At 34.5% G+C, this 26,778-nt stretch overlaps 1 protein-coding gene across 1 annotated transcript; it reads left to right on the forward strand.

Moving 5' to 3' along the window:
* Positions 1 to 1,372: 1,372 nt before the first annotated feature.
* On the forward strand, positions 1,373 to 26,778 carry LOC129265593 (pleckstrin homology domain-containing family H member 2-like). Its single transcript, XM_064101723.1, has 23 exons — positions 1,373 to 1,454; positions 4,204 to 4,285; positions 5,015 to 6,303; positions 7,099 to 7,177; positions 7,621 to 7,715; positions 9,147 to 9,396; positions 11,461 to 11,636; positions 12,272 to 12,388; positions 12,795 to 12,951; positions 13,684 to 13,856; positions 15,098 to 15,277; positions 16,445 to 16,675; positions 17,128 to 17,298; positions 18,357 to 18,508; positions 19,681 to 19,858; positions 20,308 to 20,463; positions 20,829 to 20,926; positions 21,421 to 21,562; positions 21,908 to 22,050; positions 22,543 to 22,672; positions 23,987 to 24,064; positions 24,527 to 24,670; positions 25,267 to 26,778. The coding sequence occupies exons 3-23, from the start codon at positions 5,377 to 5,379 to the stop codon at positions 25,480 to 25,482; spliced, it is 3,993 nt and encodes a 1,330-aa protein (XP_063957793.1). The 5' UTR covers positions 1,373 to 1,454; positions 4,204 to 4,285; positions 5,015 to 5,376; the 3' UTR covers positions 25,483 to 26,778.

A 26,778-nucleotide genomic window follows, 5' to 3' on the forward strand; every position in this document is an offset into this window, starting at 1 on the left:
TGTTATTGGGAGATTGCCAGATGCGTGGCCCTATGCATGCAATTAATCGACAAAAAAAAAAGGAGGAAAGAATTTGAAAAACTTAGTAGTGAGACAAAAATATTTTTGAAACAACTGTTCCTAAATGTCCATGTTATATAATTTCATGTTCACCTTTGTCCGTTAAGACATGGTATGCCAAATTAAACTTGGCAGATTATCTATTAAAATCACTTTTTGGGAAATACCATCAAATTAGGGTAAGATAAGAAATAAGAATTTGATCACATAATTCCCTCATTGCCATTCATTAACCTTTTTCTTGAATTTTACAAGTGTGTCTTCCTTAAAACACTCATATAAACATACCACCCCACCCCCAAAAATAGTCCCCACAGGATATTTCATGTTCCCATATTGTTAGCTGATTATTTCTTTCCATTACCCCATGATTTGAGGAATAGAAGGGGCACAGGTTCCATGAAAATGACACAAAATTCAAAATCTGCTAGGAGCACTACCAATACAAAGTACATTTACCTTTTCATAGTGGTTTTTGTTTGAGAGTAAATGTATTTCTAATGGATAACAGTTTGAGAAATACCAAATGTCATCCAGGATGAAAACAGCATTTTTTGTTCGATTGGAGAGACCTTATTAGACTTCATATCACAGGAAAGTTATATGCTTTTCACATTGCATTTCCTTAACCCCATACTATCCTTAACCCCATACTATCTTTTTTTTTATTCACACTGTCTTTCTTAACCCCATACTATCTGCTTAGCCGGGGTTAACGCCTTAACCCCGGACTATCCAACAGCTCATGAATATTGATGATTTTACCATACAGAGCATGATTAACGTGCAATTTCGACTTCTGTGATTGGCTATTGCTTAGCCCCACTTTTCCTTAGCCCAGTTTCGTTTCACACTACATCTCTTAGCACCGCAATTGTGGTGCTAGCACCACAATAAACCGGCTAACCCTGCTTTTTTGCAGGGCCAGATAGTACCGTACTATGTACCGTGCTAGCCCACTTTGCTAAAACGTAGTGTGAAAACGAAGTGGGCTAAGCTTAACCCCGGGAAATTGGTGGGGCTAAGGCCCCACCTTAGCCCCACCAATTTCCCGGGGTTAAGGAAAAAAAGTACAGTGTGAAATTAGAGTACCCAGATTGTAGAGGAATCTACAAGAGCTGGGTTGGCCCTGTCATGGGAATTAAGAAAAGTAGCTGCACTTAAACAGTTTCACAGGTACATATATTGAGATGCAAAAACTTCTATGAATCCCTCACTACCATTGTCTTTGTCCGTGTTTCTGGGCTTTTGATCACATTTCATATCTTTTAATGATATATTGTTTTTCTTTTTTTTCTTTATATTTACAGCAAGACTTGAGAGCCCAGGAGAGCCTTGTAGTTGAGAGCAAAGTGACCAAGATCAAGAAATGGGTTGCTGCAACTGTAGGAGAGGTAATGAATTCAATAACACTCATGTTTTCAGTTTAGTCTTTCTTCTGTCAGATGTTTGAAACCAGCATACAATATCAATATTTAGTTAACAAAATAGTTGCAATTGCTGACAAGAAAATGACAAGAAAAATGATTTTACACTTATAAACTAAAAATAATATGATCAAATCAAATTGTATTCACTTGTTGTATTGTGTGATGTATTGCAGTGATCAAACCAAATGACAGGTTCACTTTTACCAAAGGACTTTAGTTAATTATTTGGGAAGTGTTTTATAATCATCAGCCCCCCTGAATATGATTTCCTAGGCCTCCAGGTCACAAAAGGTAATTCAATAAGCTCACTAGTCACTATACTAATCAAATGCTTATTTATTTTTAGCTAGTGGTTGTGTGAACTTGATAATGGTTGATGAAAAGGGGGCTCCAACTTTAGTATTTAATCTACAAACACCTGATGCTCACCTAGAGAGTAATTACATTTTTAAAAAGAAATTTAGATTGATACATTAATTATCTTTTTTATTTTACAGTTTTTAAGTTTATTCAATATTTTATGCATTAATTTTTATTTATTCAGGAGAAGGGGTAATAAAGCTTGTATCAATGAAGAAATTATGATCAATGTTCTTTTATTTAGAGGACATCTCTGTTATAGTAGAGCGGATTAGCTCCAAAAATCACAACAATTGTGCAAATTTTGACTAAAGCATGAAACAAGTATTAGTATATGCCGTAAGATTTATTTTAAAGATGGGAGGTAAATTTTTAAATGCCATTTTCGGCCGTTGCCATGGCAACGGATTAATTTCTCCAAAACAACATACATTCCCATGTAAATGGTAAATAAACATGATATAGATTACCAAAATGATAATTTTCAGGCTCCCGATTGAATACATATGAAATTTAGAAATATTCAAGATCATCAAGATAGTTCCAATTGGTCCGTTGCCATGGCAACGGCTTGTTTTTCCCCAGAAAAATAGAAATTTTTGTTAGAAAAACCTTGTAGAATATGATTTATCTTTAATTTCCCCTAATTTTACAGTGCTTAACAAAGATATTTTGGTTGCTAAATGTGTAAATTACATCTCAAGCCATTGCCATGGCAACCAAATATAATCTAGTTTACAAAAATAACATGGTTGACAAGACAATGGACAGGTGGAAAATACAATTGGAACTGACTTTAATCTGTATGCTTAAGTTTTGACCCCCTCATTTGAACAAAATATACAAAAAGTGTTCTGCAGGAGTTCTTTATAAAGATAAAAAATTATGTTCCCTTGGTTATGCTTGAATTAAATTTAAAAAGGAACAATTTTACAAAGGGCCTGTTGCCATGACAACAGCTTATTTCTCTCTAGAAAGGTAAAAATATTGATAAAAATGTAGAATACATGTACGGTATGATCATCATATGTTTGCTGTCGATGTACAAATAACTTAGGCCATTGCCATCAATGCCATGACAACCAAATAACATCTAATTTAGTGGCTTAATTTGGTTTCTATTCAATGGTTTTCAGGGTGAAGTAGTACATTGGGACTAGTTACAAGGACAGCCAGTGGTCTGACGTGTCCAAAACCCTAAGACGGCTTCCAAAAATGGAGTTTTAAATGGCTGTTGATATATAAATGGACATAGCTCATTTCATTTTCATTTAGTCACAAACATATCTCGATTAGTACCTTAAAATTAGGGAAAATGGAATGATGATCATATATCGTACATGTATTCTACATTTTTATCAATATTTTTACCTTTCAAGAGGGAAATAAGCTGTTGCCATGGCAACGGGCCCTTTGCAAAATTGTTTCTTTTTTAATTTAATTCAAGCTTTACCAAGGCAACATGATTTTTTATCTTTATAAAGAACTCCTGCAGAACACTTTCTGTATTTTTTGTTCAAATGAGAGGAGTCAAAACTTAAGCATACATATTAAGTTAATTCCACTTGCATTTTCTACCTGTCCATTGTCTTGTCAACCATGTTATTTTTGTAAATTAGATGTTATTTGGTTGCCATGGCAATGGCTTAAGATGTAGTTTACACATTTAGCAACCAAAATATCTCCGATAAGCACTGTAAAGTTAGGGGAAATTAAAGATAAATCATATTCTACAACGTTTTTTTATCAATTTTTTTACTTTGCTGGGGAAAAACAAGCCGTTGCCATGACAACAGACCAATTGGAACTATCTTGATGATCTTGAATATTTCTAAATATCATATGTATTCAATTGGGAGCCTGAAATTATTATTTTGGTCATCTATACCATGTTTATTTACCATTTACATGGGAATGCATGTTATTTTGGAGAAATTAATCCGTTGCCATGGCAACGGCCGAAAATGGCATTTATAAATTTACCTCCCATCTTTAAAATAAATCTTACGTCATATACTAATACTTGTGAAAGTTTCATGCTTTAGTCATAATTTGCACAATTGTTCAGCTAATCCGCTCTACTATTAGCAGAATATGCCTAAAGAAAAAGCAAGAACTTAAAATCTAGACAAATCTTAGCAAAATTTTGCACCTCTGTGGTATGCCACCTTTAAGTGTGGTTGATCTTGATATTATTGTGGTTTAATTGTCTTGCCATTCAAGTGAAATGTGTGCTACATTTTGTGTAGTCTACCACGCACATCAACTACAATTAGAACAATTATGTTATTTAATTTAATGCCATAGTAATACTATATTGTTTCAAGCATTTTATTTTGTATTTTCATTTCAGCTTGAAGAAGAGAACAAAAGATTGGTTATTCTAAATGAAGATGCAAATGACACAATCAGAAAACTACAACTCAGACTAAAAAGTAAGCTATTGTTATTAAGTTACTTTATTCTAATATGACAATAAATCTGTTGTGCTTTGATATTCATACGTTTTTCCCAAGGGATATATTTTCTCTTGTTGAGTATTATCTTTTTTTTTTCAAATTGAGAAGTAGCTAACAGAAGTTTACTGATATCATTCATATGTGTAGGCAAACAATCATCAGGCAATGAAATAATTTCAACAAGACAAGGTGTATGAAATATCACAGAATTAAATTCATATTGTATCCTCTCACCAGAGCAGGTGCATTGTTGAATACTGAATTGATTTTCTTTTCAACAGTATTAAACTAGACATGAAGACAATGAGTGATAGGAAGGGGAGGATGGCAAATGTCATTTCAATACAAATCAAAGGATTGAATGTGTCTTCTCTTACAATTCTGTATGCCTCTAGTATAGTATTTTTATATGTTCATGATGGAGAGAGAGAAAACTTGGTTTGTTTAGGAATTTCGGTATATGTATAATCCATTTGTCACTAGAGCCCTAGTAAGATATTGATGTAGTTCAAATGAAGAACTAGCTGTAGAATAACAATCATTAGAAATATGTATAGTTAGAGTTTTTTTGATAGATGTTATGCCTTTATCACTGTATAAATTGATTAAATTACATCATACCCTGTGATTACTAAGATATTTTATAGCAATATATTTTTTTTAATGTCCCAAATTATTCTTATGGTTTCTGTTTCACTTGCCCAGATCAAGAGAATGGTCAATATCATGCGGACACTTCAGGGCGTTCCAATGGATCAGATGATGTGTTAGATGTTAGACCAGATTCCACCCTTTCAGAAGATCCACCTCTTATACCAGCCAGACCCACCTCATCAAGCATCAGAGACCATCTTATAGCAGTCACCACGGAAACAGAACTGAATGGAAATGATATCCACCACAGACAGGAAGTGACTTCTGAGATAAATGACAATGTTGAAGAAGAGCCTCTTTTTGCCGTTGGTCCAGTGATCAATCACGCGGAAGATGGTACTAAGAAAGACTGGAGGACAAACCGGAATGAATCCAATTCAAACAATGGACAAGCTCTGACCCCAGGAAGTGAAATGTCAGGGTCGGAGGAAGACAACCTGATTGACAGTGCAGACCTTGATCACTCCATGTCTTTGTTATCAACGTCAAGTGGTGGACTGTCACCTGATATACCCCTAGCCACACTTGCCCCTCCTCCAACACCGTCCACACCTGTTGGAGAAGATGGAGCAAACCTTGCACAATGCTTGATCAAAGCACAGGACAAAACAAACACGAGAACAAAGCCACCACGTCGCAAATCATCAAGGAATGATGATGAAGTCATTCCATCTGCTCTATCACTTATTGCTGACTCTGTCAGTGCAACCGCCGAGATGCTTCAGAATTCAGTCAAGCCTAAGCATTTTCCCATCATGGAGCTAAATAACGGTGAAACCCTTGATATATCCCTTCCCACCTTTGAAAGAACAGTCTCCAATGCTGTCCATAATCTAGAATTTGACTCCACCTTAGAAGGTTTTGATGATGATGTCTTCTTAGAGGGTGGATATGCTCGCAGCAGTGACTATGCAGAGTTGTTGAGGACACGTTCCCTGAGCCAACAGTCTGGTCAGGATGACAGCTACCAGAGCTTGAAGAAGGTTCAGATGAAAAAGATGCAAAATGGGGTTTTAATGGAAGGTAGTCAAGACATCCTTGAGGTACCAGAGCTACCATCATCAGAAGAAGGTTATCAAAGTCTCAGGAATGTTCACGATCACTTTGACAACCTTCGTGCGAATGATGCTGTAGAGGCACTACCTGATGTTTGTGGGTATGAAGGGGGCGGGGATGAGAAGAGTAGCCCTGCTTTTGATCCAGCCTTTGACCTGGACTATGATGAGCCTCCGGACGATGATTCGTTGTTGATGGAAGAATCCGCAGATAATGCTGGAAGTCGGGAGTCTGTTGACTCTGGTAAACCTCCACCACCGCCAGAAAGGAAAGCACCGTCATGGGTTAGTTAAAATATGTCAGACATTTTTTCAAGAATAGGGTTTGTATAGAACCTGGTTCCAATCCCTGTATTCCTTTTCAATCAAGCTTACACACTATTACCATGTCTAAAGAGTGTTGCTTAGATATCAGTGAAGGAAGATAATGTGTTACACACAGCAAAACCCCTTCTCTCACTGAACATTTCATTGAGTTTGAAAAATGCATCTGAGAAATGTGCATCTTTTCTACACAGGTATCATAATGCACTTCTTTTATACTGCAGTTAACAGATACATTGGGGCTGTTTTAACTGAAGAGAGGTAATATTGTAGGTCTTATCAATCAGACCTTTGGCAGTAGGTCTGGGTTTTGAGGTTTAATCACAATATGTACTGATATTTTGTGAAACCAGCAATTTCATTAACAATTTCTAACATTATTCATACTTGATTTGGTATCAATGAGATGTGCTTCTTAAATTGAATCTTGAGACATTTACAGTAATTGATATTCTTATGATCTGTAGTTTGCAGGTTCAAACTCTAGTCTGTTAGAATATGCTTTAGCAGTCTTGAATCGTTTTCTCTTGAAACTCTCAGAAAGATATAGGGACTTTATATTGTTGCTTGTCCAAACCTGATTTAACACAGCAGAGTTAGAACCTTTGCTAGATTTATTTCAATCTCCTCTTGTTGATATAAGACTGCCCATAGGAATTTGTGCCTCCAGACTACTTAAGCAGTATCTAATAAGTGGTTCAAACTTTCAAAGAAATTAATATTTTCCCTTTGTTCTTCTTTTGGAACAAATTACAGGAAACCAGAATTTATGCTTTGGCTGAAAATGGTCTCAAAATGTCTCCAAGTGTCGCACCTGTTATAGATTCTTCAGTAGGTAAGTAGACTGTGCTTTGTTATCCATATAATAGGGCATGCTACTCCTTCCTAATTTGCTGAGGGGTTTTCTTAAGGGTCGATGTGCTAATTCCTTTCACAGGCATTAAATGGTGACCTTGCCACAGAATAACTTTTGTCAGATCTTTGTGGATTTTTTTTCTAATTTTGTGTATAAAGTAGAATTGTGCTTTTTGCGTCATACAGTCACGTCTCCTTTTGAGGCATGGTATAACGTTATGTAACAAAGCTGTCGTCTCTTATTAAATACAGAGGCTATTCTTTTTAGGATGTAAACAGATTACTTCTAAGATCATTCAAATCCTAGCATTTCAATTCTTAAAGGGTGGATGGGGAAACCCATGTATTTAAAGATGTATAGTCAAGATACGAATATTATTAAATATGAAAACTCAAAATATATATTTGATGTTTTTTTTTCAGTTACTCCTGTACCAGTATGTCTTGTGGAAGAAGGATCAAGTACAAACAGCCTCTTTAGAGATGTGGATGTTCCAGTGTACACAACTTTAAGAGGGGTAAGATATCATTAAAAGGGGATGAAAGACACTAGTTTACCCCATGTATGTCTTCTTTTGGCCCGCTGCTCGTAAAATAGTTGGGCTCATTGTAACTCAGTGATGATATTCAAATGAGTAGTTGGCCAAAATACACAAAGGTTGTATACAAGTGAATGGGACATAACTAAAATGACAATGTACATGGGCAATGATCCCTTCTTCAAATTCTGAATTCTTTATAGCAGCCTGTGTGAGAGGTTGGTCTCATTCTCCCTAGACACACCAAAAATCTCAAGAAATTGTCATGCATGCAGATGTAGATTGTGTTGGCCAGTATTTTCTAGCTTAATCTCTCTGATATTTTTACACTGCCACTAGTGTTCTCTTAGAGTACTTTTCCTAATACAGGTATTCCTCTCATATCTTAACATTTTGTCAGTTTTACTTAACCTTTATGTCCCTCTTTTACCCATTTGTGCAATATGTGCCCCTTCATCCTATTGACATAGCATCTATATCTCAATAATTGTCAAAATAGTCTGTAATTATCTATGTCCTTATGTACCCCACGGTTTCTTCCTTTTCTTCCACTCCTCTGAAATTAGTAAGGTTAGTTTCCTTTCTTTCCCCCAGATTGTGGTTTTTTGTGGGCTCCATATAATGCTCACATAAATCATATAGAACTGCAAATTCCTTGGCCTGATGAGTTTGAATATTTCATGAGACAAGTTAAATCCTCAAGAAAGTCAACCCCTATATGCTGATAATAGAAGAGTCTTCACAACTATGTTAAGTTTAACATGATATGACTCAGAAACTGAGTGAAGGAACCACTTCGTTCTATCTGTCAAAGTGGAACTGAGGGGAAGTTATTAGCACATTCCTTCAATCTTACACCTAATTAGGTTTGAAGGATTGTTTCATGTGTTCAAGATGTTCAGGAAGTAAAGAAATTAAAATGTCAAAGATGACAGTAAATCTTTGCAACATGAGTAAAGTTAATAATATATTGGTTATTTTTCTGTACATGTATGATGAAAATCTATTTCACTCAATGTCTTTCATATCTGCATTTATTTCATTTACTTCTTTATATGTCCCTTGTTTTAGGATTTTTACATTTAAAGTGTACACAAGAAGAAATGAATAGTTTGAATAAACACTCAAGTAGTATTTCATGTTCCTTCAATTTTTTTTAGCCAGACCCCTGACCATCATGGTATATCTGTATACTATGTTCTCCCACTGATTTAAACCCGTAATTCTCTCATTATGCTTTTAAAAAGTTTGGTATTCCCTCAAAATGATGGTATTGATAATGGTAAAAGATTTATTCTTATATATTATGGGAACTTGTAATAAGGATGTGATTCTTGCTGTATCTGGATATGTACAATTTCTCTGTATATTTTATAGTGATTGGATTGTTTATTTCAATTTTTCACACAGCGTTTGACTCTGATCCGCTCCACACCTTTCACGGGCGAATCCTCTGACTCCTCTGATGATGAATCAAGCTCCAAGCCACCCCCTCCTCCTGCCTCTCACTCTAGTCCCCATGGATCTCTCAAGTTCCTCAAGTCAAGTAAAGTAACCGGTGGAAGTCTCAAGCTCACATCTTCCTCCTCAATGGGTAGTCCTAAGAAGAAGATGGCAGCAGGATCATCTTCTACCCTACCTTCAGCTGGTCAGAAGAGAGGTAGGTGATATATCAGTCTTTTACTGATTCATGCAAGTAGGCTGTGAAAATGAGCTACCAAGATCCTAGTGGTAAAGCTGTTAATTTTCCCTCATCATTCATTAAATTGGTCTTTTGTAGTTGAGGAAATAATAATAATAATAATAATAGCGGTATATTTACCCAGGGTAGCCGCTTCAGTTCCAAAAACTGTTCTCCCAGCGGGCCCTGCTATTATTACCCCGGCTTTAGCTGGGCTGCCTAGGCGCTCAAGCATTCAAGGAATTAATCCTGCCGGGTACCCATTTACCTCACCTGGGTCGAGTGCAGCACAATGTGGATAAATTTCTTGCCGAAGGAAATTACGCCATGGCTGGGATTCGAACCCACAACCCTCTGTTGCAAAGTCCGAAGACTAATCCACTGGGCCACAACGCTCCACAAAAATACAAAAATTTGCTGGTCAGACTTAGAAGAGAGTTGCAAATAACAACTGTAGGTCCAATGCCTGCAATTAAAAAGTCATGCCTGAACATTCTGAGCAGAAAAAAGATTAAAGGGGCAAACACTCTGCGTCTTTACAATAGCTTACTCCTCCAAAATTTTGTCTAATTTGAAATACGGCACCACTGTATCACAAACATGCACAAAAGTTGAACCATGGTTTTGATCAGTGGTGTGATGGAAGTTAGATATGACAACTGTATATTTATGTTCTTAAGTTCTTGAGGTTGTCTCAGGGGTCTTTCTTACAAAAAGTTGCAATAGATTTGAATCTATCTCAACCTGAGAATGATCTCAAACTGTGTAATTGAATGATGTGAATTAAAATCAATTCCAATTTTTAGTTTGATTTGAATCCATCACAACTATTTTGGTTAGACAGGCCCTGGTATTGTCTTGTTATGTCAAGAAAACAATTGTAATTATCATAACTTTGCAGTGTTTGATAGATTTATGTACAAAAATGCTGACAAATATCTACTGTTTGGGAATCGTATAACTTTTGGCCACCTGTAGTTAGATAAACAATTTAAATTATTCTTTAAACTCTACACAGGAGCTAGGAAATTTAAATGCATGATGAAATAACATGTCATCCTAATTGAAACGTTTAAGAATTATCTGCATTATTTACCAAGTACATAATACTTTTGTATGGTAGGGCCTAATTAGTCAAAATTGTAAATGCTATATAGAGTTATTAAGTGTTAGATATTGAAAGTGAAAGCCTGGTTATTGAAATTCATTCATAAGTCATAAAAGACCCTGCAAATGATCATAAGAAAACACAGATAACAGTAATAACCAGGAAATCCAGTCATTACATTCCTGAGAGTTTTCAGGAAAAGCTTTAGATTACTTTCACTGCATGTAATGTACTCCAGATAAAATCCTGATGCAGTATTGATATTTTTCTTACACACTATATTGTGGGAAGGAAGATTTCTGTCAAATCTGAAAGGACACTACACTTTTCTTGGTCACATTTGAAATGTGATTCAGTCATAATAACTGCTCATGTGACAAACCCCTGATAGAATATGACAGAGGGACAGGGCATATAAGAGGTTCATTTTAATAACCTGACAGTTTGGTTGGCTAAATATTGAGGGTGCAAGCAAGGGTACCCCATAAGCTAATTTTGACTGTGTCTTTCTTCCTAAATCAATGTCAGCATCTTTTCTTTTTTAATCTTCCTTCAGTACTGACATTGGGGATCTGAAAAGTGAAATGAAAAAGCAGGAAAGCCAGTAAAATCTTGTTGGACATCCATATTATCAGAGGAGAAACTTATGTTTCCAATCTGTCCCTACCTCTGTCTAGGTGTTTCAACATCATTTTTCCCCCTTGAATGTCATGCTCATGATGTTGGATAGTTTTCAATTTGATTTCAGCGTTTGCTCCTGCACTACACATAACCTACCATAACTCGGATAGCCAATAAGCCCAATATGAAATACTGGTATTATATGCAGCATAGCCAGTAAAAACTGATTGGCCATCCATTTTATTAAGCAACATAAGAACAAGTAATTGGTTGACTGGGCTTAACCTCTCTATTGTATTATTCTCTTTATCTAGGTGTTTCAACCCAATCTTCAGCTTCTGATGCTGATTATTCTATACCGCCTGATGCTATAAGGTCACATGATGGAAACAGCTCTGATGAACCAGAACCTAAAGCTAAGCTTCTCAAGACATGTAGTCTAGACAAAGCTTCAAAGTCAAGTTCAGATTCCCTTGATAAGTCAGACAAGGTATTTCTTTATGATATTGTTGTTCAAATCCCATCTTCCGTACCCATTGTGTTTAATGCTCACAAAGTTAAGATTTTAATCCTTATGCCTGTAATTCACATTCTACCCCGAAAATGGCAGTCTTAACCAAACACTTTCAACCTATTTAGACCCATATTGTGTAGGTTACACTTTGCTATCTTTTATTTTATAGAATGCGTAAATGTGTAGTTTGTTTGTTGTTGTCCAATACTTATTAGGCATTCATTCATAGTGAGTGTATTTACAGCGTAACATATTTTAATCATTGTGATTCTTGCTCTTAATGAAGAAGTAGCTCCACATTTAGTATTGTTAGATCTTCCTAGGGATGGTGCTACGGGGGAGGGGTGATTGTTGGTAAATGCGAAAAACAATCTTCCCCAGTATATGATTGTTATTAGTTAACCAAGACTTAGACGTAATTTTAGTAGCTTGTCCAGTGAAAACCATTTCCTCTTTCATATCCTCTGAATTTGATTGTTTTTCTGAGTCACATTGAGATACTAATTTGCTTTGATGAATGTAATAGAAAGGGGGGAAAGTTCAGAAACTATGTCATTGTAATGCAGCACTGTCTTTTATTTAATGTAAATTTTTATTGTTGCTCTCTGCAGGAGCCCTTAGAGAAGGCTGGTTGGTTGACTAAACTAGGTGGTCGGGTGAAGACTTGGAAGAGACGATGGTTTGTTCTCAAAGTTGGACAGTCTGAGCTGCTCTATTACAAATCACCAGTAAGTGTATGATTCTTTCAATATCATCAGAGTCTATACAGTACGTCCTTTGTTTGGTAGACAAATTATGAGAGATACCCTCCTAGCTCGAAAGTATAGTTAAAGTTTGATATGATATCTAACTTATCTGCTTACTGAATTGATCTAGAGGGGGAATAATAACAATTTTTCTTTGAATGTTTCATGTAAACCTTGCTTGTTAGAGTGGCATTGCTGAGCATTTTTCTAGAAGTATCATTCAAGCACACTAGCTTTACTTGCGTTTTAGTGATACCATGTCCATTAAATTAAATGGAAGGAAAGAAAATGTACAATTATGTCTTGTTATTCTGTAATCAAGGAAGTGCACCTTGGCATTTCAGTGGCCTCATGAATTAATAAATTTTAATGGACAATTAATTAATAGAATGACACTTCAAGGAAACCCCGGGGCCAGGTTCCTCTTGACAAGTTCTGTAAGATAGCACCCTCTGAGGGTCTACAGACGTTTGAGCTAGCAACATCTAAGAGGACTTACTACCTTACTGCAGAATCACCGGCTGTCATGGAGGAATGGATTAAATGTGAGTTCTCGTTAATGTAGTGTTTTTATTTTGATCTTGAGAAAGACTGCTAGGTTGGCAAAATTGATACATAATCCATGTGCAAACATGTCATTGTAATGTATGGTGGTTTTGTTTTTTTATTTGAAGGGGAGATTTTTTGTATGTCATTGCGAAGGTGTGATAAACTGGTGTCTGCCTGGGATTTGATTTGAATGCTATATTATTTCTTTGACTGATAGTGCAAACATTTTAAAGTTTATATGTCATCAAATTTTGCTTGACATATGTGAACATGAGAAATACAATTTCACTACAATTAAGGAGCAAACTGTAATTTCTAGTATCATGCCAAATTATTTTAATATTCTTTAAAATATTTATTCCTGTATTTTCAAGTTAGGAATCAGTCTGCAATACTAATGATTGTTTTGTAAGGACTGATATTCCTCCTCTGAATAAGTCAACACACCCCCTTTTCCTCCATCGAAAAAGACTATTTTTAGATATATTCCTTCAGATTTTTTGCTTTGACATGAATTATAAAATCTAAACTTTATTATTGTAAATACTACCTTCCATTCATCAAAATTGTATTATTGTAATTTCATTTTCTTGAATGTTGACACCTTAAACCCTGCTTTATAAGTTAAGTTCTATCTCTTTTAAGAGATTTCCTCATGTGCAGACTATGTTTGTAGAATCTCTCATTGCTTTTGTTTGAGCTGTAATATTGTTTGTATATCTTTGCAGTAATTGAGAGAGTGTTGGAAAAATACAGGAAACCAAGTGAGTTACCCTTAGCTTTGCCTCAAGGTGTTACTATGCAAGGCTGGGTCACAAAGGTCAAATTAGGAAACTCTAAGAGGTGTTGGTTTGTTCTTGCTGATAGGAACCTCAAGTACTTCAAATCAGACAAAGATAAGGTAAATTATTAATTGTTTATAGGAAGTAGGCCTATTATTTCATATTGAATATTGAGAGACATATTTCATATCCTAGTGCCGATTTTTTTTCTTCATTTTAATATTTTCTTACACAATTCTTGTGAAATATATATATTAAACCTTAAGTTATCAAGCTATCTCACAAGAGGACATTTTATTGATGTCATCTTTATCTTCATTTGATTTTATAATTGATTATGAATTATTGCTTTAACTTTAAGTGTCATTAGTACCATTAGTGAGTCTTTACTTTGAAATAGTATCTTCAAAATATTGATATGACTTGTATTTAACACTGACTGACATGAGAATGATAATTGGCAATCATTTACTAGTTTGTAAATTTCTGATTTGTAGATTTCATCCCATTATGACATGTTTTAGTGAAATATACAATAATGAAACAGGTGTCATATTTACCGTGTTTACACGCTGCATCCGCGAGCCGATGCAGAATCGGCTTTTTTGTTGCGTGTAAACAGAAAGCCGATTCTGCATTGGCAATTGGCGCGCATTTCATTTACTTTACCATTATGACGTAGTTCGATGCGCACGGATCCAGCGTTGTCTTTAATATGATGTATATTGTTGGTGGCGGATCATTTGAGGTTTTTGCCACGCGAGCCAATTCTGCACCGCGAGCCGATGCAGCGTGTAAACGCGGTGCAAGATAAACCCAAAAGCCGTTTCTGCATCGGCTCGCGGTTCTGAACCAAAAGCCGATCACATGTAAACATGGTACCTCTAATGAACACTGTTGTTTACTTGGAATGTTGGATCAAAGGTGTTCATTTCTTGAAGGATAGTAAGTTACATTTCTCTCAAGTCATGAACTCTCTACAAAAGCAGTTGAGGTTGAAAAGAGGTCAAACAATGTTCATCTTTTGCAATTATCATTAAAGAATAAAAAATAAGTCAACTGCACTTATTGAAGAAAATATCACATCTTACAATTTCAGAAATAATCAGGGGATACCTGATGTTGATTCTTGAAGATTTACAGATTTGGGAAGTAATAAAGATTGCACTCTCTATTTATCTTTGTATAGAATCCAGATTCCCTTTATTTGATATAGCTTTACATATATTTAACATGCAAAATGAATTCATCTCTGTGGGATTTATATGTATTATATACTTTCTTATTGACATGTATTTGCTTCCTTGGTTATTTTCTCAGATTATCATTACAAGTATACACTGCATTTTTTTTATTTCAGTCTCCCCTTGGGTCAATAGATATGAGAGAAGCATCTGTGTCTGAGGTTGACCAATCAGCTGTATCTGATGATGAAGGAGATGAGAAGACAGAACCAACAAAGTTTACTCTCTCAATTATCTCTCGTAAGCCAGATAAACAAAGTACAACCTTCCTCAACTATTCATCACAAGAAGAAAAGGTTTGTTTACATCTTTATTATTTGCAAAGTACCATGCTAGTTTATTCTATAAAGAATGTTTCAAGATGAATAAGGAATAACATATTGAATTGGTTTCAAGTGGTATCCTGTAAAAAAAAATGCTATTTAGATATACTATTCATAGTAAAGAAATTTAATAACATTGTTGGTACAGACATGGAATTCCCTATTGTTTTGATTAATCATGAATTTTGTTGATATTATGTATCAATATAACTTTTGTGTGTGTGTTCAGAATAGAATAGGATCAAGCAACCCAAGTGTGTATGGAAATGGCTTATAACATGAAATGGCAGAACTTGAATTCATTTTTTTTTTAATTCAAATGCTTTTATGATAATATGTAATATTATAATAAAACTGAATCTTAAATCTGCAACTTTGTCATGTGATGGTGGTGGTTTTATTATGTAATTATTGTGGTTATTTGATATGTAATGATAGGGTTTTAATTATTAGCATATATTACATATATCTTAGTGACTCTATAAATTATGATTATAGGCTAAGTATATGAAAGTCATTTGTATTTTTGGTATCTGTTATCAGGTGCATTATAATTTTAAATTAATCTCAGTTGATGAAAGGAGACATATAGGGATTATTGAAACTTAATTGTTCATTACATGTATGTGTCATTATCGATTATATATTCTGTGATTGGTTTCATTATCTTATTTTTGGAAAAAAATTTATGTATTGCATATTGATAATCTTAATTTCAAGTAAGCATACTTTGTAAATGCAAGTTTTATTTTCTGTTTGTAAAGATAATTTGTTCTTGTTGAATTAATTATTATCATCTACGTGGCATTATATTTCTACTTGGCGTAAATAGTAGTGATATAAGTATAGAGCATCATTCATTAATGCCATCTAGAAACTGAAAGATAATGGTAAAGGTCTTGTAAATTGGTTGATAAGTCTCCAGAGTTTAAACTACAAGCATTAACATTCTTTTAACAAAGCCTTCATGTACATTTGCCTTTCTCCACCAAGGTGAAGTAACTAGGTACCCCACATTGAAAGAAATTACTTGAATGCTCATGTACCATGTGCTAAAGCCAGAATAATGAGATTCCCAGCACTTTGAATTATTTGTATTAAGTTTTAAATGTTGCATGTTTATTATTATTTTGGTATTAGGATTCCTGGTTGTATCATCTTATGGTTGCAAGCGGTGGGAGTGGTAGCAACTCACCTGATGGTGGTACGGAATTCGAAAACATCATCAAGAAGTTGATGAACAGTGAGAACCCCCTCTCTAGTCCACTCTGGAAGCATCCTGTCATGTTATATTCAAAGGAGAGTCGGGATCGCCCCCTCACCACACTTCTATCTGATGCTCTTAGCAGAGAGGCTGTCAAATTTAGTAAGGTAAGTAGTGGGAAAATAAAGAAATACTTTAGATTTGGAATGAGTTTTAACTTCTGGTATGCCAGAGATATTGCAGCTAAATTGCCTGTATTCAAAACTCCTGTTGAATTTTAACTTTGATAGGTCTTAAGTCATGGTTTAATTGTGGTTAACTAAATGTGATAAAAATAGACCAATTTATTATCTAATTTGGAAGTCAATTTAGCTTATTCAGGAACGATAAATAAAATAGCATATTTTACTATGAAGACCTGAGAGATGGGCCCAGTAAATAAAAGAAACACATTCAGATTTTACATTGCAGGCTTCTTGAAAAAAAAAAAAGAATCTATATTAGAGCTCCAAAACCTTATTTGAAACTGTCATATTCCTAGTTTGGCAGGTTATAAATTAATTTGTGATTGTATATTTTAAAATGGTAATCATAAGTAAATGTTTCCATTCTTTTCCAGGCATGTAATTTATTCATTAGTTCATCAGTGGACATGCCTGCTGTGGACTATCATGTCAACCTGGCCCAGAATGCATTGCAAACTGGCCTTTCTCATACCGAACTTCAAAATGAAATGTACTGTCAACTGATTAAACAAACCAATCACAGACCAGCATTAACAAAAGCAGTGGTAAGAAATTATTAATCATTGATTAATACACATTTATTTTACGTAGGATATGATGTGTACTATCTTAATTTGAACAATGAAAAAAGTTTCGGTTTCATTTTTATTATAATTCTGAATAATTCTATTCATTGAATTTTCAAGGAAAAAGTGTTGTTGATGAGAATATTTTACTTTGTTTAATGCATACATGTCTTCATTATAAATGAAAAAAATTAACAGACCATGTTATATAGGATCTTTAAAGGCCACCGCACACCTTACGACCCGACTGGTCGGCGACTGGCTTGCGACTGAGTGAGGGGAGATGTGACGTCACGGCTCTTGTCAGCTTGTGCGTCGCAGACCGGTCAGAGACAAGTCGCAAGGAAAATCGGAAGGATTTGACATGTCGAATCCTTATGACTGGATCGCAAGCTCAATCCGACTTCCAGCCAATCACACAGCAGAGTTGCACGATGCGTATTATGATAAACAACGCGCATACGCAGTAGTAAGCGCACTTTCTCAGTTGCAATGCCAAAAAGCAAAAAGCGCATGCGTGAGTCGCAGATCGGATCGCAAGGTGTGCGGTGTCGAGGCTTAATGACCGCCTTGCGATTCATCTCCCCTCTCTCAGTCGCAAGCCAGTCGCCGACCAGTCGGGTCGTAAGGTGTGCGGTGGCCTTAAAAGATAGATGTGTACTAAATTAGTAAAAATCCATACTTAGGATTTTTGTATTTCTTGGTCATTCCAGTAGGTAGCTGCAAGATAAATGATTGGATTTATCTATTTATCTTGCAGTAAATAAGGAACTATTCACAAATCATCCTCAAAATTGGTTCATGTATCACTATGTGAGTGATTTGGGGTCACAAGGTCAAAGGTCTTAGAGGTCATGACTTGTCACAATAACCTTAAATGATCCAGTATAATCAAAATAAGCTATTCAGTTATACCTTTAGGAGTGACAATCTGATGATGATTTTAAAAGTTAATAGATATCTGGCATGGTGGAGGTTTTGATTTGGCTTTTGCACAGTTGAGAACTTACTTTTTATTTCTTTTGTTTTTGTTTTAGAGTGCTGATGATAGTACAGGAGATAATTCATCCAGTAATCATGTGATCAGTCAAGCATGGCAGCTACTAGCAATGATATGTCAGCTCTTTCTTCCTTCTCATCAGTTTATGTGGCTTCTCAAAACACATCTACAAAGATTAGCTAACTCAAAGTAAGTATCAAACAGCATTTGTTAAAGGTCAAGTCCTCCCCAGAAAATTTTTTATTTTAATCAATAGAGAGAAATCAAACAAGCATTACACTGAAAAGTTTATCATAATTGGACGTTAAATAAGAAAGTTATGACATTTAAAAGTTTTGCTTATTTTTCACAAAACAATTATATGCACAACTCGGTGAAATGCAGTGAGAATCAATGATGTCCCTCACTCACCATTTCTTTTGATTTTTATTGTTAGAATTATATAATATTTCAATTCCTACAGATATGACAATAAGGACCAACTTGACTGAACATCAAAATGTTAGAACAATGGTAATAACACATGTTCAGGGAGGAATAAAAAAAATTCACAGGACAATACAGAGGAAATTGGAATATTTCAAATAATAAAATACAAAAGAAATAGTGAGTGTGTAATGTCATCAGTCCTGTTATTTGGATACCGACCAGGATGTGAATATAACTGTTTTGTTAAATTAAGCGAAACTAAAAAATTTGTAAAATGGTTCCAATTTTTTCTGACTTATGATTTTCATCACAGATCGAGTATGCGATCTTAAACACATAGGAGTAATGCCAAAAATTTGTTTACAAATTATGATTTCCTCCTATAAAAGCCTCTTTATTTACTAAAATTGAAAATGTTTTAACTTTCTTGTTTTACATCCGATTTTGATGAAATTTTCAGTGTTATGCTTGTTGGATTTTTATCTTTTTATTCAAATCAACTATTTGTTGGGGGTGGACTTGTCCTTTAAAGTTTTTCAATTTTTTTATCTTTGAAAAGTGTCAGAAATTTCCTTTGGGAAATTATGTGGATCTAGCCAGTCATATGAACTTTTAAATTTGATAATTATGTATGTATGCATTCAATCATTTCATGTATTTTATGTAATAATTTGTGAATCTCTTTTATCAATTATGTATTATTTATTTATTCATTTGCTTTAATGTGCATAATTCATTCATTTGTAATTTATGTATTTGTTTATTGCTTTGTATTTATTTGAATTTTATTGCAGTTTACGCTTATCAATTATTTTTTATTTTTTCCAAGGGGGAATGGATCATGTTTTAACTTTTAGATAACTGATCTTGATACAGTTTTGATAACTGGGATAAAGGATAACAGCAATCTTTCTTTCATTCTTCCATAACAGAACTGAAGCTGGGAAATATGCCATATTCTGTCAGAGATCAGTAGAACGTACTAACAGGAATGGAAGACGAGAGGCCAGACCATCTAAGCTTGAGGTCTTATCTATAGTACAGAGACATCCATATTATCACTCTAAACCTATCAGCATTCCAGTTCACTTTGCTAATAATACTTATCAGGTGTGGTAAATCAAATCAAATTACTTTGAGAAAGTTTCTTGAATAAAGATTTTTTTTCAATGAGTCCAAGACTGGAATTAAGTGTTATTAAAATTAATATTAATTCAATATCATTAGAACAGAAGACAGAAGTAGGTAGAAAATGTCTTGTCTATCATGTTGTATGATGTTGTTTTCTGTCACACTATTAAATAATATGTGGTGTGATGAATTTGCTGTTTCATTTGTTCTAAATATGCAAAGGAATATCTTTCTAAAGTTTGGAATAAGACTCACAGGTCATTGAAATATAAAATTACACTTCTTCTTGCAGACAGCTTCAGGAGATGGGGGAAGCTAATTTTCATTATTTCTTACTTTGTATCATATCTTACCATTCTTTGTAACTCTGTTGTATATTTGATATGTCATATAACAGAAATATTTATGAATTGTCTATTTTTGATCAGGTTGTAGGCTTTGACAGTTCAATGACTATCAAGGAATTCTTACGTCAGCTGAACCATCACAGTGGAATGAGATCAGAAGATGAATCAGGTTTTGCTCTGTTCTCTGATGACCCATCTGGGAAACAGATCCAGCATTGCTTACAAACAAATGTCAAGGTAATGAGTTATTCTCCAACAATTAATTAATTGAATACTTTATTCTGTCATTCATATAAGCTTGAATAGATACCACCTGATTTTGGGTGAAAGATTTACTGGGAGCCATTTCAACCTTTGTGTCCACATTTTAATGTAAATCTGTCTGTACTAAATGTATAGGAAACTTTGCATTATGTGTATTTTCAGTCTATTCCTTCCCGTTTATCCCAATATCTTGGGGATGCAGGGTTGACTTGTATGTGTGATTATGTTATGATATCTCGTCATCATAGAGGACTATTTTATTTACACAATCATGCTAAATTAGTTTTATGTTGCTCCTTGTCAATTCATTTTATTTATGTTTCCATCTTATTGAATAGATATGTGATGTCATCTCAAAGTGGGAACAAGCTTCCAAGGAATGCAAAGCAGGCAAGAAAGATGGCTCAAAGATCATCAGACTTACATACAAACATAAGTAAGAATAATTTGTCATACGATACCACAAGCTATGTTTCAGTCAAATCTTATCCATGTTTGAGAATTGGAAATGAAATTCCCAGTTAAAGCTATTTTTTATTCAGTACATTTTGAGTTATATAAACAACATGGTGCAGTACATGTTTGCAAGAATTTCAACCATGTTGAAGAAGTATTTACATTTTAATGATGCCATTAAGGTCATTAAACTAATAAGGTCTACTAAGTATTATTACCATTCATTTTTGATTACCCATTGATATTAATGCTACTAACAAAATATTGAGCTCTGATATAATGTGAAAAAATACATAGAGGACATACATATCTTCTCTGTAGAATCTTTGTACTTTGTCAGAGACATCGCAGTTGTAATGAAACATACATATTCATTTCTACATATTTATAACCAGGTGGACGAATTACATCAAATCGTTTTGCTTGTCCATTTTAAAGATTCACTTTGTATCATTATTGTTGTTTCTTCTTCAGAGAATACCAGAAACAATGCAGTCACAGTGAGACAGATAGAGAACGATTGTTATTAGCATATCAAGTTAATTCAGACCTTGTTGCTGGAAGGTTTCCCATTAGTAAAGAAATGGCATTGGAGTTAGCATCATTAATGGCTCAGGTAAGCTGTCCCCTTCCTCTCTCTCTCTTTTCTCCTTTTCTTTCTGGGATTGTCTGTGAATTCACAAATTTAATTTGCTACATGTAGATCCCAGGCCTTTGTTTATTTATGACAATAAAATCTGAATGTTATAAGATAAATAGCTTGTATGTTGCTATTTTAAATTTTATGCAGTGATTTTGTTGGGGGTCATAAATGCATTTAAGTATGTATATGCTATTACATTGCATTTTTGTAATAAATATTATTCACATGCTACAAGTCCTAAGTCATTTCCAAGAGGATTTTTTTTTAATCTAATAGTTATGATATTATTTCTCTATCTCTCTTTTTCTCCGTATCTAGGTTGATTTAGGTGATTGTAAATTAAGTTCATCTTCTGAACCTTCCTCTGGTTCTGTCAGCTCAGCTAGTAATCAAACATTAGAAACCGTCCTGGAAAGGTTCTATCCCATTAGGTATCAACCAGCTGCAGAAAATGAAAGAAGGTAAGATAAAACTTGAATAAATTTGAAGAAAGCATATTACAATGAAACCTATCTATAGTGACCACCCAAGGGAAATGCAAAATGTGACCTTTGTAGACAGGTGGGTGCTATAGACAGGTTCTTATACACACAATCTGCCTCCATGGGTCACTAAAGGCAGGGGCCACTGTAGACAGGTGGCCACTATAAACACAGGTTTGACTTATCTAAAAACATCGATCATGGGCATATGACTATGGCATATTTGTTATCCTGTTACACAATTTTCTGTAGCCATATAGTTTTCTAGATTTCTTCTAAATTTCATGTGTTGTTTTTGTGTGGTACATGTAACTTACTGTTTATGGGGCTACAGGTAGATGATTTTCTGCTCATCAAAATATACTGTGAAAAAGAACATTGTTTACCCATTGGATCTGCCCTTTAAACACTCCTATACACTCCTATGACCAAATTAGAGAATTATCACCATCCTTTACATTCATGTCACAGGAAGCTGAAACACAAGATAAACGAGAAGTGGAATGAACTTAGAGGGCGTAGTCAGACTGAGTGTATCCGTATCTATGTGACAGTCCTCAGGAAATGGAGACACTTTGGAGCGTACGTCATACCCGCCACTGTGAGTCTCTCGTTTGGCAGTTTTCCAAGTATACAGGTAGGGTAGAGGGGGGTTGATTGGGGTATCGGATGGCATCATGGCTCTGAGGCATTATGGGTAATGGACACTTGCATGGAGCTCAATGGCTGGATTGGATGACAAATTAAACCTAGCCACTTAAGATCTGCCTCGGGAGAGGTTTTATACATCGATGTAAATTCAGGTTAAGTCAGTCATCATTTGTTTCTTCTAAAGAGGTCAAGATTTGTGTTTATTCTTTGGGAATTTGTGTGTCGATCAGTCATGTATACCTGTGATTATCAAATGATATTAATATAAAGATACTTGATAGTGTGAGAATTTCTTTTGGAAGATAATAGCCCCTGTAGATAATTTTTCTCATGAAAGCACTTGTCGTTCTATATATATGCGATTCATCAGTATTAAAATATGAAATAACAATCCTCATTTCTATTTTCAGACAAGTTCTCTATAGAAATATATAGAAATTGTTGTCTTATTGAATAAGATTACATTATTTGCCATCCTTTGCAATTCAATTTTAAACTATCAGCAATTTCTTATGATTTCAGGAATTGGTATTTTTCAAAATATCCTGCCTACAATTAGAGAACGAATTACAATTCTTTTAATTTTTCAATTAATGTACAATTTCTCTTCCGTTTTGAGGATAGTTTTATTATCTGGCCTTATGAATGTAATATTGTCAAAAGCATAAATTGGTAAATGGAATGTTTAATATAATTTTCTAATTTCATTCACATGTATTTTTTATATATATTATTGAATCTTGTCAACTCAGATTAGTGCTCATGTTGCACTTCAGGTAAAGATTAATTAATTCAAAATATAATGACATTGTGCATGTGCATTATGGATTTAGGTATTCATTTCTTGTCTTCATTTTATGGTATCCCTTGATTGTTATAAAAAGAATAGGCTTCTCTATAGGACAACTGTCACAAGGAATTTGGATTCAAGGGAGCTTTTAAAGTAACCTTGCTTCAGAAGCTTTGATAGGAGGGATCTAGTAACTGAGGAGGTTATCCTGATAAAGTATAAATCCTGGTTTAACTAAGGGGGTATTTACCCTCACCTCCACCATTCTCCTGCTGCACTCTCAATTCACAAAACATGGCAGTGTTATCAAGTCATCAACCTCATTGTCAGAGGGTCTTTGACTGTATGATAGGGATATGCATCTTGTTCTTTGTGCATGCTAATCTGTTACATGCATGAGCATCTATACAGAGTATATGAATCTCCTTTCATCTATTCATACTGACTGATATTATTCTTTCTATGTGTTTACAGTGCAAGTATGGAAAACAGGAACGAGTCTGGCTGACTGTCTGTGAGAATGGTCTCAGTATCTTAGAGTTCAATTCACTTGTGAGTATCTCATCACAAGAGTTGTTTACAATTCTCTTCTAGCAGTAGATCCCTATTTTACTTCCTCAACCATTTAAACAGTAAATCCAACTTGGCTACGAAACAATGGCTGTTGATGAAAGTTTGAAAGGATCATAACCACAATCATATTTATAGCATCTATAACTTAGTTTATTAGCAATGCAGATAATCAGAAATTATACAAGAAAACAATGAGAAACAATGAGTGTTAAATGAGAGTGCTACCTTTATGCAAGTCTCCCATTGGTATTTTTGTGAGTCTCCAAGGCTTCCTCCTAAATAACTACTGAATATCATTTTTCCTCTGAGCAGTAATCAGATATTAAATTATATTACTCTTCAAACATTATCAGCTTAATAGATCACACATACATGTAAAAGCTGAAATAGTGGGGACACCCACCTTGTAACACATACTTTGCTCTCATTTTTTCATTGCAGGAGGATAAGATCTCGTATCCCTTATCATCCATTGTTACGTTTGGTGGTTGTCGTGACGACTTCATGCTGGTAGTAAGAAAACAAACAGAAGATGATTCTGACTTCACTACAGATAAGCTGATGTTTGACATGACAAAAGCAAAGGTCAGTACATACTTCTCAAAAGCTAATTTGAAAAGAAGTAAGACCCTCATCATTTAATTTAGACATGCTTTCTGAGACCTGCATAAGATAAGCATAGAGTTGATTATTGTGTTTTAATTTTTGAAAAGAATCATTGACAATATCATTTTGTTACATGTATTCTGGTGATTATTTGACATATTTGCAGATATAAAAACAGGAGATTAGCACATTTAGTTTAACTAAACTGTTAGAATAAGATATATTGAAGTTGGACATTGAATTCTACTTTTATATAATGAATGTTAGCATTGATTTTATGTAAATCTAAATCAATAATGTTTTGACATTGCTGATCCATTTCCAATAGATGGTATTATGTACCCAAAGTAAGTATTGTAAGGTATTTAATAGGAAGTCATTGACAGGTAATTTTCCTTTAAAATATTAATGGTACAGAATTTTGTTTTAAAAAACCATGGTAATACTACATACAATATTGTACTAACCATATGATTCAATTAAGAGAAAATCAGTAGGTAAAGAAGTCACCTATATTTGTAAAGTGAACATATATGTATATATTGTGATTGTTTAATATTGACTGTTCATTGTAGGTATCTCAACTGACCCATCTGATCAGTCATTTCATTCGGACAATGGTCAAAGCTAAAGGTCTACCCCCAGGACCATTAGCCGATGAGAAACATAGAAAGCCACCACCACAACCCAAGCAGATATCAAGCACTAAATCAAGTAAAACATCACTAGCATCATCATCATCTGCTAAGAGTAAAGATAGCAAGGATGGGGTGATTGGAATAGCAGTTTAGCAAGAGAATGATTGGTTTTAAAGAAGTCCTTAACCATCTCCTCGAACCTAACAAACAATGAGCACAGAATCCAGTTTGACCTAAGTAGCATAGACATTGGCTAAAAGTAAGGATAGCAAGAGAATGATAGTATGAGTTTGATAAAAAATTAAAGAAAGCGCAACCTATCATGTTGACCCAATTAAGACTACAGGTAGATAGTCAAGTAAATGTCTAATAGGCAACAACATACTGACTAGGTGTAAAGGCAGCAAGGAATTAAGTGAATGGGAGAGGAGGTTAGTACTATGCTGATTAACTTTTCATTGCACAGAAATATAATTCTTGAGAATGTCTTGATATTCACAATGCATGATTTGACATTCAATCAGATTCAGATCAATATATTGCTACTTAAACTGGGAATTGATTTTAATAGCAGTCAAGTATTGCCATGATAAATTTCCTACTAGACCATGGAGACACCATGAACCAGCTTTTAATACTTATGTTTAACAAAAGTACACACAGAAAAAAATATTCTGACAGCTATGCCATAATGGATTGAATATGCTGCTTGTACATGAATTCATTCTAACTTGAAAAATACTAAACAAATAGTACAGTGCCATTTTGTGTTGAGTAGCAGTCAAGTTGAAATAACTTCTCATATCTTCTTGTAACCTCTGTTTTTTTTTTCATTGATTGATTCTTACAAACTTGCATTTTGATAAAATATCTGATAAAATATTCAATTTAGTAAGTATACTCCCTTCTATTTTTCATTGTGAATTATAATCAACTCACTTTTTTGCAAGTACTTGTATCGCTTTGCTGTTTTTGTGCAAATTGTTTGCAAATCAACTCACCATATTGCAATATTATTTGTTTCTGTAATATTTTATTGGATATGCAATGACATATCTCATCAAACCTCTTGCCAATTATCCTGTTAACAAATATGACTTCTTTTTTTAAAATAGAATTATAGACAAGTGCATGTTGACATCAGAATTGTGTCTGAATCAGTGAATATGAGGAACATGCTTTTAACACACATGCTCATCAAACCATCTGAATCTAGCTTGCTCTATTTTGTATGTGCGTATTACAAATAATCTTCATAATACCACAGGGTATTCATGATATCAGGGGGTGTTTCATGAAAGGACTTGTCGGACATTTTATCCGACAAGTACCAGTTTATCCGACAGTTACCATAGGAACAGTGCCTCTCAGCCAATCAGAATCAAGGAAAGATGTCAGATCTGACAACTTGTCGGATGAAAATATTGATGAAACGCTCCCCAGATGTAA

The sequence above is a fragment of the Lytechinus pictus genome, chromosome 7, assembly GCF_037042905.1.
Source record: "Lytechinus pictus isolate F3 Inbred chromosome 7, Lp3.0, whole genome shotgun sequence".
NCBI lineage: Eukaryota > Metazoa > Echinodermata > Echinoidea > Temnopleuroida > Toxopneustidae > Lytechinus > Lytechinus pictus.

Coding starts and splice junctions, on each gene's coding strand:
- LOC129265593 (XM_064101723.1), top strand. CDS start 5,377: ATGTCAGGGTCGGAGGAAGACAACCTGATTGACAGTGCAGACCTTGAT. Junction 6,304..7,098: donor AAAGGAAAGCACCGTCATGG/GTTAGTTAAAAT, acceptor AACAAATTACAG/GAAACCAGAATTTATGCTTT. Junction 11,637..12,271: donor CCCTTGATAAGTCAGACAAG/GTATTTCTTTAT, acceptor TGCTCTCTGCAG/GAGCCCTTAGAGAAGGCTGG.